Genomic DNA, 13,641 nt, shown 5'->3' with positions numbered 1-13,641 from the left:
TTGACATTGGAGTGATATCTCACTAAGACTGAGTATCTTGTAAAGGTTATAACTGGAATAGAGTTGAATGTTTCTTTTTACCGTTTATGTTAAGCTCTTTGGTTTTTATTTCTTATTTTATGTAACATACTTTTAAAAAGATAAATTGGCAGCTTTGTGCGATTCTGTTCAATAACTGCTCACAGATTAAGAAGATAAAAACTTACGGTCTGTCAAGCCAGGTTCCACTTTGAAACAAAAACAGAAATTGCTGGAGAAACTCAGCAGGTCTGGTAGAATCTATGAGAAGACAGCAGAGTTAATGTCTTGAGTCCGGTGAAAGTCTGCTTTCTTCCCACAGACGCTGGCAGAACCTGCTGAGTTTCTTCAGCAATTTCTGCTTTAGTTTCAGATTTCCAGCATCCACCGTGCTGTGTTTTAAATTAGGTTGCTCTCCGAGATTGGATATGGTATTGCCATCAACTGAGGTCATAACAATTACCTCTGGTTCAGAGATTTCTCGAAACAGAGCAGAGCTATTTTCAGCAACTTGTGTATTGTAACAGCAAGTGGCAGCTGTTATTATTGAACCAAATCTGTCCTGCCCCTTTCTGACGGTGTCTCTTTATGGTCGGGAAACTTTGATCTAGCTTTACTGAGGTCTCCAGGCAACAAGCCATAAATGTTGGCCCTCCTCCAGAAGAGGAGTCACTATAGGCCCATTAGCCAGGGCAGTTCAATTCATACGGTGTTGACAACATAGACAGACAGAATCTCGAGATTCCTTGGGGCTCCAGAAATAGCAAATAGCCACCATCTGAATCCCCATCACCTCTACTGCCCTACTGAATGCTTTGATGATTAGTCAAAAATACAGCTTGACATTCATTATCACAGTTCCTGGTTGTGAAGAATGACCATTGAGACAACGTTGTTGAGAAACAAAAATACTGTTAACTTTCTTTCGTTATTGATTGGCTTAGATTAATTTGACATCACTCAACAGGCTTTCGGCATCAGAAAGGTTTTCCAAAGTATTTGAGGGATAGTTGGAATTTGAAAAATTTGGGAAAGAAAATGTCATGTAACACTCATGTCCATCGGTGACTGAACAGCAGGAATCTAAATTTCTGCATCAAAAATGTTTTTTTGTTTAAAAAGAAAAGACACATTCGAAAGTGGCAAAGAAAATGGCTGACCGGTGGAGAACCTCTGGCGTATTTTAGGAGATAATAAAATGGTTCTTTGTTCAAGTAATGTGTTAATTATTACAGTGTATACTTACTTTCATTTAGAGAAAGTATCTTCATGAAATTTGCTTGAACCTTTGCTGACAATCAGGTGGACAGTCTTTTAGGGGTATCGTCACTTCTTACACAAGCCTACATAAAAAACTTCCATTCTTGCCAGACAGGGAGCTGGTGGCGGTTGTGGGTCACTTGAGACAATATCCCTGATGACAGTGCACTGAACATGGTCAATGCCATTTGCGGCATTGAATATTCCTCATGTCACATGTTCAATTCCTCTCAAAAGAGGACAGGATGCACAGGAACTTCAAAGTGAACAACAATCCTCAGAACATGGAGGTCCAGCAAACTTTAACAGCTGACGTTGTGGCTAGCGTGGGGTATTAAACTTGGAAGAGAGAAGGGTGCTGTCCCAGGGACAAGGAAAGGTGAGATTTGTTTGCGAGGCAATCTCTTACTTATGATAAACTTTGCAGAAATGACTTAACTGAGAAATGGCTCAATGCTTCACCATCGGTCTCTCTCATAAACACACATGTTTTCATATTTAAAAGTACCCCACTCTCTTCTGGCGAGAGTCCCATTCAAAAGAGTCATTGAGATTCTTGAGAATCAGAGTGGGTGAAATTTCCCACCTGACCACCTCACCTGGTTTGCCAGTGAGTTAAAATTGGAACAAAAACAGAAGTTGCTAGAAATGCTCAGCAGGTCTGGCAGCATCTGTGAAGAATAAAAATCACAGTCAACGTTTCAGGTCTGGTGACCCTTCCTCAGAAGTTAAAATTGGATGCCGTTGGGTTGAAAATTGCCTTTTATTTTTGCTTTCACACATGACTGAGTATATTGTCAAATATGTTTACAGGGAAGAAATTTCTCATCATTAGGGAATCAACTGTTCTAGGATAAGGCAATAATGCGGAGTTGAGGGTTATCAATGATTTCATTGAATAGAGGAGTGGATTCAATGGTCTGTTTCCACATCTTACGAATTAACTAAGTCAACAAAATTTTCAACGTTTCATTTTTTCAAGTAACCTTACCTGAAAAGCTCACTTTCTTTGAAAAAAGCTTTCTCCCTCTCGAGTGCCTGTACCAAGGTCTGTTGGGCATTAATATCTTGCTGTCCACGGCATTTCACAACCATGTAACCTTTGTTCAAGGCAACAACCTCATTTCTGATTATTTTAATGATGCTTTCTTCTGTGCCCTTGTCAACCAGATCTGGCTTTGTTAATATTCCTGGAAACAACAATGATAAAGCTACAACAACATACAGTGGAATCAGAAAACATTACAACACAGGCACAGGCCATTTGGCCCAATCGGGTCTCTGCAAGGGTTTCGTCCGCTTAGGAACCATCTGGTTACTTAGGGAGGTGTTGGCATAGTGATAATGTCCCTGAACTAATAATCCCAGAATCCCACGCTAACGTTCTGCATGCTGCATTTGAATCTGACCATGGTGAAATGTGAGTTCAGTAAAATCGGGAATTAAAAGCTAGTCTAGTGGCAGCCATGTCACAATTGTCATAAAATCTCTTCTCACTTGTGACGCCATTCAGGGACAGAAATCTGCTGTCAGTACCTGGTCAGGCCCAAATGTGACTCCAGATCCCTGCAAAATAGGTGACTCTTAACCAGTCTCTGAAATGGTCTGGATGGTCAACCAGTTGCAAGGGCAAGTAAGGATGGGAGACAGATACCACCCTCACCCACACAGGAATACAGTAAGTCTCATCGCCTTCACACACTTCCACCTTCACTTCATCTTGTTTTTCAGCTGGGAAACAGAATATTCTTATACAGTGGGGAATCCAAAGTCCAATAACATATATAACAAAGTGTGGAGCTGGATGAACACAGCAGGCCCAGCAGCATCTCAGGAGCACAAAAGCTGATGTTTCGGGCCTAGACCCTTCATCAGAGAGGGGGATGGGGAGAGGGAACTGGAATAAATAAGGAGAGAGGGGGAGGCGGACCGAAGATGGAGAGAAAAGAAGATAGGTGGAGAGAGTATAGGTGGGGAGATAGGGAGGGGATAGGTCAGTCCAGGGAAGACGGACAGGTCAAGGAGGTGGGATGAGGTTAGTAGGTAGGAGATGGAGGTGCGGCTTGGGGTGGGAGCAAGGGATGGGTGAGAGGAAGAACAGGTTAGGGAGGCAGAGACAGGTTGGACTGGTTTTGGGATGCGGTGGGGGGAGGGGAAGAGCTGGGCTGGTTGTGTGGTGCAGTGGGGGGAGGGGGATGAGCTGGGCTGGTTTTGGGATGCGGTGGAGATTTTGAAGCTGGTGAAGTCCACATTGATACCATTGGGCTGCAGGGTTCCCAAGCGGAATATGAGTTGCTGTTCCTGCAACCTTCGGGTGGCATCATTGTGACACTGCAGGAGGCCCATGATGGACATGTCATCGGAGGAATGGGAGGGGGAGTTGAAATGGTTCGCGACTGGGAGGTGCAGTTGTTTGTTGCGAACCGAGCGGAGGTGTTCTGCAAAGCGGTCCCCAAGCCTCCGCTTGGTTTCCACACTTTGTTATCTTGGATTCTACAGCATCTGCAGTTCCCATCATCTCCAATAACATATAATTAGGTCAGACACAACACGAGTCAGAAAATAGATCGAAGGACATAGGCAAGAGATGTTTGGGAACACCATCAGCTCTAGTCATAGGACAGCAAGAAAAATACTGTAGGGATATCCAGGAAAAGTGGGACCAAGAAAATTGTTCCTCCAAAAGTGCAAAATTTTGATTTTGATTTGCAACAGGATGAATAGATTACAAATATCCAAAATTTCAGATGGACCATAAATAAGTTAGTTTAATGGGCAGACGGGCTGTAAATAATGGTCAATGCAAAGACATGTGAAATGATTCATTTTGATGAGAAGAATATGGGGATAGAAAAACAAAATAAAGGGAACAACTCTGAACAGTTTAGGAGGAGTGGCATCTGGTTGCAGATGCCTCTAAGTCAAAAGGCGGCACACAGTATCCTCGGCATTGTAAATACAGGCAGTAGGTACAAGAGCAAAGAGGTTATGTGAAACTTGGATGACAAATTATTTCAGCCTCAGCTGGAACATAGTATCCAATCTGGGCACTGCACCTTAAGGAGAGTGCCGAATAGATTCACAAGAATGAAATTTCTCAGCATGGAACTGTGATCAAGACCGATCGGAGAAGCATGGCCTGCTTCCCTTGGAGAAGATAAGGCTAAGTGGAGGTTTGATTCAAATGTTCAAAACCATGAGGAATCCGAATAGAGTAGTCAGGAGAAACTTGCTCCCACTCATGAAAGAAGTGAGAACAAGACTTAAAAGAAATTGGCAAATTAAGCAAATCAACATGAGAAAGCACTTGCACAGTTAGACTCTAGAATACGTTGTCTGAGAATGCCGTAAATACAGGTCTAATCAAAGCTCTCAAAAGGGAATTTGAAAAGGCACAATGTGTAGGTGTGCAGGGCAAAGCGGAGGAACCAGCACTCAGTAAACTGCTCAGAGAGCTGGCGCAGGTACGATGGACTGTAAGGCCTCCTTCTGAGGCACAGTATTTGTAAAATGTCACTTATCTGTGCTCCTCCCCCACCCCCACTACTTCCCAGTCGAGAGAGTCACACGGTCCACGACCGCTGAATGTACAAGTGGGGCCCATGTAAGATTCTTGGCCATGAATCTGTTTGGACCCTCAAACAGGACTTCAAATTGAAAAGCTGACTTTACACATCTGCAATTGTGAAGTGGGTGAATTGCTTCCCACTCGAATTCTCCTGTCTCTGGCAGCCTAGACCACAGATAAAACCTCCAGCCTCTTCAGCGGCCTTTCGTACAAAAATGGTAAGAGAGTTTTGTAGCTGTGTTCCTCAAATGGTGGTTGATGGTAGACCGGTTGTTAATTTTAAAGTTGGAGATACATCAATATTTGTTAAGCAAAGGTATTAAGGGATGTGGGCCAAAGACAGGTAAATGTAATTAGTCTGCAGATCAGCCATGATCTCGGGCTTGAGGGACTGTATTGTTCCTATGTTGTGAAATGTGGTCTAAATCTTAGAAGCTGAAATCTTGGAATGCCTGAAACCTTGGACATCTTCCACTACCATGTAAATCAGAAACCTCCCTCTGACTCCGCGAAACTTTGACACAAACAGAAAATCCTCGGAATAACATCTGGAATAGACACTACAGTCCAGTACATTGAAACCTCATCACTGAATTCTCTACGTAAAATGAAACCACTAGACAATATGCAAAGAGTATTTATTGTCTTTATTAATATATCAATAGCTAAAGGATAAGGTTTCTAAAGCATGGATGATGATGAAAAGATACATGTAATGTGGAAAAATTTTGTTAAAAAAAAGCAGCAAGTGCTGGAGATACAGTTCTGAAGAGTTGTATTGGACTCAAAATGTTAACTCTATTCCTCTCTCCAAAGGTACTGCCAGACTTGCTGGGTTTCTCCAGCACTTCCTGCTTTTATTTTTGATTTTGAATATCTGTAGTATTTGGCTTTTATCCATTTTGTTACATCTGGAGCTGGATGGTGGTAGGTTGAGGGAGGGGGGTGTGGCATGGGGGTGGGTAAAAAAGGGTTGTTGTTGTAATTAGCAATGGAATGATGGGCTGACTCAATGTTCGAGTTTTTGAAGTAACCACATTTCGAGGTCTTGTTACTTCAAAACGAAAATTTCCCCATCGGGGGCCTATACAAACAACATCATTTTTATAAAAAAAGAAGGCAGAGCTTCTAAGATTTAGTTTACATCTTACAATATAGGAAGATGAGTCGGCCATACAGCCCTCAAGCCCAAGATCTGCAAACTAATTACATTTATCTACCTTTGGCCCACATCCCTGAATACCTTTAGATCAATTTTTGTTATGCAATCTCCAAACTTAAATTAACAACTGGTCTAGCATCAATCATCATTTGGGGAGTATAGTTCCAAACCATTACCACCTTTTAGAACATAGAACAATACAGCACACAAATGGGCCCTTTAGCCCATGACATTATGCCGAACACGGCGACAAATTAAACTAATCCCTTCTGCCTGCCCTTGGACAGTATCCTTCCATTCTTTGCATATTCATGTACTTATCTAAAAGTCTCTTAAATGCCCCTATTGTATCTACCTCCATAATTACCCCCTGGCAATATGTTCCAGACTCCCACCACTCTGGAAAAAATGTGTGCACCTCACATCTCCTTTGAACTTCCCCTTTCTCACCTTAAATGCATGCCCTCTAGTTTTAGATTTCTCAACTCCAAGAAAAAGATTCTGTCACCTCCATGCATCTCACAATTTTATAGCCTTCTATCAAGCCTTCGTTCAGCCCCCACCGCTCCAGGTGAAAACAACTCGAGTTTTCTAGCCTCTCCTTATAGCTCATACCCTCTAATCTAGGCAGTATTCTGGTAAACCTCTTCTGCACCCTCTCCAAAGCCTCCACACCTTCCTGTAACGTAGCAATCAGAATTGAGTCCAAGTGTGGCCTAATCAAATTTTTATAGATCTGCACCATGACATCCTGACTCTTGCACTCAGTTCCCCAACCGATAAAAGTTAGCATGCCATGTGCCTTCTTTACCACCCTATCTACTTGCATGGCCACTTTCATGGGCTTGAACATTTGGACTTTGTGTCCAAGTGCTTCCAGACATTTCTCCTGAACTGTCTGGCCCTAATATTTAGACAATGACCCTACATCGAGTACCCCCAACCAGTGGAAATAGGTTATCTTTGTCTACACTGTCTTTTCCTTTTAATATCCTGAAGCCTTGGCCCACTTGAAAAAGAGCTTCCAGCTTTGCAGCAGAGGGCAGGAAAACTCAAACAGCGCAGCTTAAAAAATTGACATTTTAGTTTAAGACAAAAGAATTGTCTGATTTTTGATGCATTTTGATATGTATTTGTAACTCCAGGCTAGGCAATTCCAAGTAACTTAGGGCCAGCACATTCATCAACCAAACATTTCAGTTTGCTAGAGATAGTAGGAACTGCAGATGCTGGAGAATCTGAGATAACAAGGTGTAGAGCTGGATGAACACAGCAGGCCAAGCAGCATCAGAGGAGCAGGAAGGCTGACATTTCGGGCCTAGACCTTCAGAAATGGGCTGAAGAAGGGTCTAGGCCTGAAACGTCAGCCTTCCCGCTCCTCTGATGCTGCTTGGCCTGCTGTGTTCATCTAGCTCTGCACCTTGTTATTTCAGTTTGCTGCCCATTCGTAACTCCTGGCACACTGCACCCATCCTGACCGACATCTGTTCCTGATCTGGCAAAATTCTGTCTAAAGATTCTCATGTTTGTTTACAAAACACTCTAGGGCCTCACCCTCTCAAACCCCAAACCCTTCAAGATTCCTGCACTGCTCCAATCATAATCTAATGTAGCTTCAATTTTCACAACCATTGGTTGCCCTGTGGTTGCCAAAGCTGCAAACTCTGGAATTTCCTCCCTAATCTCTCTGCCTATACTTCTTTTTGCTCCTTAAAAACTTATCTTTGACCGACCAGTCCAACCTGTCTCTGCCTCCCTAACCGGTTCTTCCTCTCACCCATCCCTTCCTCCCACCCCAAGCCGCACCCCCAGCTACCTACTAACCTCATCCCACCTCCTTGACCTGTCCGTCTTCCCTGGACTGACCTATCCCCTCCCTACCTCCCCACCTACACTCTCTCCACCTATCTTCTTTACTCTCCATCTTCGGTCCGCCTCCCCCTCTCTCCCTATTTATTCCAGTTCCCTCTCCCCATCCCCCTCTCTGATGAAGGGTCTAGGCCCGAAACGTCAGCTTTTGTGCTCCTGAGATGCTGCTTGGCCTGCTGTGTTCATCCAGCCTCACATTGTATTATCTTTGACCTGGCACTTGTCTTTCCTAGCACTGTCATTTGTGTCAGATTTACTTTTGAAAATTTGCCTGCGAAATGCCTCCAGATCTTAAAGTCTACTGAAGGCAATGTGAGTTATTCCACAAACTGAACTAATTCAGATCACCCTTGTTAATTTTTGCTACAAATGATCATTTAGTAGAAATACAGAGTTTGTCTCTTACCCAACGTTCTGTCCCCTGAAGGATCTGCCTCCTGGGCCATTTTCAAGGCCTCTGTGGTTGCTATGTCAACATTACATGGGATGACAACAAGGTTAATGGTCTTATCTTCACTAATATAAGATTTGATCAGCTGCTTGATCTGCAGGAATGCGGAAGAAAATTGATTCATTAAAGAGAGACATGGATTTAATTGATAAAAACCAAAAGGACTGTGAATGTTGTAAATCAGGAACAAAAACAGATGTTGACAGACATTCAGGAGCTCTGGCATCATCTGTGAAGAATAAAGTAAGAGTTAACTTTTTGGGTCCAGTGACACTTCCTCAGAATTCACATGTCCACGAATTTAATCGATATTTTTAATGTACTTGGTCAAACCTGTAATAACACACTTCTGGAGCAGATGAGACTTGAACCTGGGCCTCCTAGCTCAGAGGTAGGCGACTACCACTGTGCCACAAGAATCACCTTGACATGAATTTATATTGTGCCTTTCATGTCCTCAGCAATATTCCGAAGCACTTTACAATCAATGAGGTAATTTAAAATAGTAGCCAATTTATGCACAGAAAATAATTTCAAAAAGATTTACAGAATGTTGATTGTTATATCTAATGCAATAAAACACAGTCCAAAGATTTCAATGGTATTTTAATTGCATTTATTGGCTGGCAAGTAGTGCATATCAACTGGGGCTTCATTAATACCAAAAACATAGTCGGAATCAGACTGAAGCTATCATGCTTGCCTATTCTCAAAATCGGTCATTAAAGATTTTTGAAAACCTGCAAAGATTGGCTCCAATTATTTCTTCAAATACCTGTTCGGATCATAATGAAAAAGGTAGAAGTCATACTCTAATTTTACAAAGTCCTGATTGGACTAACAATGTAACATAAAAGGGTGGAGCAGTCATTTGGTGCTAAATGGCGTGCTCTCAATGCAGTTCTGAGGAAGGGTCACCAGTCCCGAAACGTTAACTTTGATTTCTGCTTCACGATGCTGCCAGACCTGTTGAGCTTTTCCAGCGACTTTGCTTTTGCTCTTGATGCTGTATTCCTCAGCAGTGTCTCACAAACAGGAATATCATACTTCTTTTTAAAAAAGATGTTGATGAAGACAACAAAAGAACCTTCCCAGATAACAAAGTGTGAAGCTGGATGAACACAGCAGGCCCAGCAGCATCTCAGGAGCACAAAAGCTGACGTTTTGGGCCTAGACACTTCATCAGAGAGGGGGATGGGGTGAGGGTTCTGGAATAAATAGGGAGAGAGGGGGAAGCGGACCGAAGATGGAGAGAAAAGAAGATAGGTGGAGAGGAGAGTACAGGTGGGGAGGTAGACAGGGGATAGGTCAGTCCAGGGAAGACGGACAGGTCAAGGAGGTGGGATGAGGTTAGTAGGTAGGAAATGGAGGTGTGGCTTGGGGTGGGAGGAAGGGATGGGTGAGAGGAAGAACAGGTTAGGGAGGCAGAGACAGGCTGGGCTGGTTTTGGGATGCAGTGGGGGGAGGGGACGAACTGGGCTGGTTTTGGGATGCGGTGGGGGAAGGGGAGATTTTGAAGCTGGTGAAGTCCACATTGATACCATTGGGCTGCAGGGTTCCCAAGCGGAGTATGAGTTGCTGTTCCTGCAACCTTCGGGTGGCATCATTGTGGCACTGCAGGAGGCCCATGACGGACATGTCATCTAAAGAACGGGAAGGGGAGTTGAAATGGGTCGCGACTGGGAGGTGCAGTTTTTTATTGCGAACCGAGCGGAGGTGTTCTGCAAAGCGGTCCCCAAGCCTCCGCTTGGTTTCCCCAATGTAGAGGAAGCCACACCGGGTACAATGGATACAGTATACCACATTGGCAGATGTGCAGGTGAACCTCTGCTTATTATGGAAAGTCATCTTGGGGCCTGGCATAGGGGTGAGAGAGGAGGTGGGGGGGCAAGTGTAGCATTTCCTGCGGTTGCAGGGGAAGGTACCGGGTGTGGTGGGGTTGGAGGGCAGTGTGGAGCGAACAAAGGAGTCACGGAGAGAGCGGTCTCTCCAGAAAGCAGACAAGGGTAGGGATGGAAAAATGTCTTGGGTGATGGGGTCGGATTGTAGATGGCGGAAGTGTCGGAGGATGATGCGTTGTATCCAGAGGTTGGTGGGGTGGTATGTGAGAACGAGGGGGATCCTCTTTGGGCAGTTGTGGCGGGGGCGGGGTGTGAGGGATGTGTTGCGGGAAATGCGGGAGACGCGGTCAAGGGCGTTCTCAACCACTGTGGGGGGAAGTTGCAGTCCTCGAAGAACTTGCCCTCCAACCCCACCACACCCTTGCTCCTATGCAAGAAGCAGGACCACGTACATAATTGAGTTGTCTGTAACCGGCACAGTCAAAATCTGTTGATGTGGGCTTTGAATTTTATTTTTTAAAATGAAATATTAGCAGCTCTCTTTTGGTGTAGTGGTAGTGTACATACCCCTGGACAGGTAGGCCCGGGTTAAAATTCTAATTGTTCCAGAAGTTTGCGATAACATCTCAGAACAGGTTGATTAGAAAAACAGGTAAATGAGTAACATACTATGCATAAGTGGGAGCCTATAGATGTGTTATACTCAGATTTCCAGAAGGTCTGAGTATATGCCACATGAAATCTTATTGCACAAATAAAAGCTCATGGTGTAGGGGATAAAGTATTAACGAGACAGAAGATTGATCAGCTTAGAGAAAACAGAGAATGTGCATAAATGTGTCCTTGACTGATAGGAAGGATTTCATAAGTGGAACAATCCAATGCACTGTGCTACAGACTCAGCTTTTTACAATTTATATCAATAACTTAAGTAAACAAGCAAAAGCATGGTAGCTAAATTTGTGGTTGACACAGTGTTTTAAAATTAAGAGTTGTCCCTTTAGGACAAAGATAGGAAGGATGTTTTATTTGAGGGCTGTGCAACTTTAGAACTGTCTGCCTCAGAAGTCAGGAGGAGTGCAGTGGAGGCCGGGACGTTAGATGCCTTCAAGGCAGAGATCGACAAATTCTTGATTTCATGACGAATCAAGGGCTATGGGGAGAGTGCAGGGAAGTGGAGTTGAAATACCTATCAGCCATGATTTAAATGGCGGAGTGGACTTGGTGGGCCGAATGGCCTTACTTCCATTCCTATGTCTTCAGGTCTTATGGTCTTAAGTGGGGACCTTGAACATTTTTAAGACAGAAAAATGAGTCAATTCTTGCTAGACCTGGGGTCTGAGGGTTATCAAAGAGAGCTGGGAATGTGGAATTCAAAATACAATCAGATCAGCCGTCATCTTTTTGAATGGCAGGGCAGGGTCCTGTTCCTAATTCATATATTGGTGTATATACAGAGAGAAAGACACATACATAAATTCTGTTCTTTAGCACATAACCAAAAGCATTCAAGTACCCAGTGGAGCACTCAATACACTCCCCTGTGGCAGTGACTGATGTGGTTGTTTTTCTGCTGTTCTACATTACCTGGTCTCCAATATCCTGTGGTTGGCTCCCGACTGCCACTCTTGCAATTCCTGGCAGATCGATCAATGTTAGGTCAGGGACATTGCTAGCCTCCACTTCCACACTGATCAGCTCAGAGCTGATTCCTTGGTCCTTTCCAGCCATTGTGTTCTGAGCTGTAAATCATAAACCAAACCAAACCCCGCATCAATCACATTATACAGTTTCCTGACACAAATCCATGGATTAAAAGAAAAGTTTATTTTCTCACTCTTTATCAGATCAGTCGCTATGCTTTATCCTTCTTACCTGAGAGGCTAAGTAAATGTTACTCAAGTCTCCCAGGAGTGGCTGCATCAACGCAGAAAACCTCTGTATAGTGATTCAGTTAGGTTTCCCTGGTCTCTACATTTCCATAAGGTGCTGTATGTTACATCACGATCCCATACCCACAACCAATAAAACTAACGTAATACACAAAATCATATGCAAATCCCATGAGAAACATTACAAAGGCCAAACTGGAAGAAAACTAACAATAAAGGATACACCAACTAGCCACTAAGAGACATGGCCACTTCTCACTGGTCTCAATACACACGGTCAAAGAAAGACGTGAATTCGACTGGGACAACATATCCATTATAGCTCAAGCCAAACAGAGACATGCCAGGGAATTCCTGGAACCCTGGTATTCCAACTGGAATTCCATCAACAAAGACACTGAACTAGACTCGATATACAAACCACTGAGAAACAGAACCGGCAACGATGCCAACCATGCCAACCACTCCAGCAAACCGAGGCATATAAGTAACACGCGGGACAGAGCACCAACACTTCACCAGAGACGCACTGATGCTGCTACCTAGCAGGGTGATGAAACATCTGCAATCAAACACATCAGCTCAGCAAGCAAGTGTACAACCTCAAGGACATTGATAGTTGAGAGCAGGGGAGCAAAAACAAGACTGGGAGAACCAAAGGCTGCCTTAGTGCCTGAGTGGGAGGAACCCATGCTCCTTCAGGCTTTGAATGGCAGGGCAGGGTCCTGTTCCTAATTCATATATTGGTGTATATACAGAGAGAAAGACACATACATAAATTTTCTTTAAAGTGACCCTAGTCTCTATCTTTGGCCCTCACCTGGATACGTCAGCAGCCTCAAGCTAATTCAGAGTCAGTGTGAACAATCTGTCATCAATTAGGAGATCAACATGACCTCAGGCTGCTGCACAAACCTGGCCCAATATTAACCCTCTTCCCTGCCCCAGTGCTATCCTTGCTGAGTGAAGAGTTACATTAGAGGTCAAGATGCAAGCTCCCAGGTTAGAACTTCCAACTAGGCTGCAGGCTTAACAACACAATTGAAATGAAATCCCAAAATGAGTTCTACCTTTCAAACATGGGGAAATGGCATGAAATGGGCAGAATCTGATAGGCCACCTACTCTATTCTGCATCTCTGATATTCAGTGCCACTAAGGGTAATGGAATTAAATCATCAGGTGCTTAACGTTGGGAGTAATGAAAAAAATATTACCCATTTGTGTGTTACCACCTTAGATGATTTCCTCCCTCATATTTGTTCTGTGCCAAGTTAGCTAATCTCTTGAGGGACAATTCTTGGTCCACTATTAGTCTGAACATGAATAAATGTGGGGAACAGAATGGAGACAGAACAGCCTAGACCCCACTTCTACCTGTTGCCCAGTGCTGTTGGTGGAAAGAAGACTGTCAAACAAGGACAGAGCTGAGCTTGGCTGTGGCGATTCCAACCCACCCAAACACCTTCAGTCAGATAGGCCCCCACTTGTGGTCAGAGCGACCACTCAAGAAATGATCACCAAGTGAAGCACCAGACAGCAACCATCGTTTCTGCAACTGAATCGCTGCACACAGCCTTC

General features: G+C 43.9%; 1 protein-coding gene across 1 annotated transcript in view; it reads right to left on the bottom strand.

The window, feature by feature from the left end:
• LOC125456879 (interferon-induced GTP-binding protein Mx3-like) overlaps positions 1–13,641 on the bottom strand; it is a 48,135-nt gene that overhangs the window by 24,285 nt on the left and 10,209 nt on the right. Inside the window, exons 5-7 of the mRNA XM_048540378.2 lie at positions 11,757–11,911; positions 8,284–8,422; positions 2,270–2,468 (exon numbers count right to left, since the gene is read on the bottom strand). Of these exons, the coding sequence (XP_048396335.1) occupies positions 2,270–2,468; positions 8,284–8,422; positions 11,757–11,911 (493 nt within the window). The remainder of the gene's footprint in view (positions 1–2,269; positions 2,469–8,283; positions 8,423–11,756; positions 11,912–13,641) is intronic.

This window comes from Stegostoma tigrinum, chromosome 12 (assembly GCF_030684315.1).
Source record: "Stegostoma tigrinum isolate sSteTig4 chromosome 12, sSteTig4.hap1, whole genome shotgun sequence".
Lineage (NCBI taxonomy): Eukaryota > Metazoa > Chordata > Chondrichthyes > Orectolobiformes > Stegostomatidae > Stegostoma > Stegostoma tigrinum.
The sequence above is the reverse complement of the archived record's forward strand: the minus strand, read 5'-3'. Positions and strand labels throughout refer to the sequence as shown.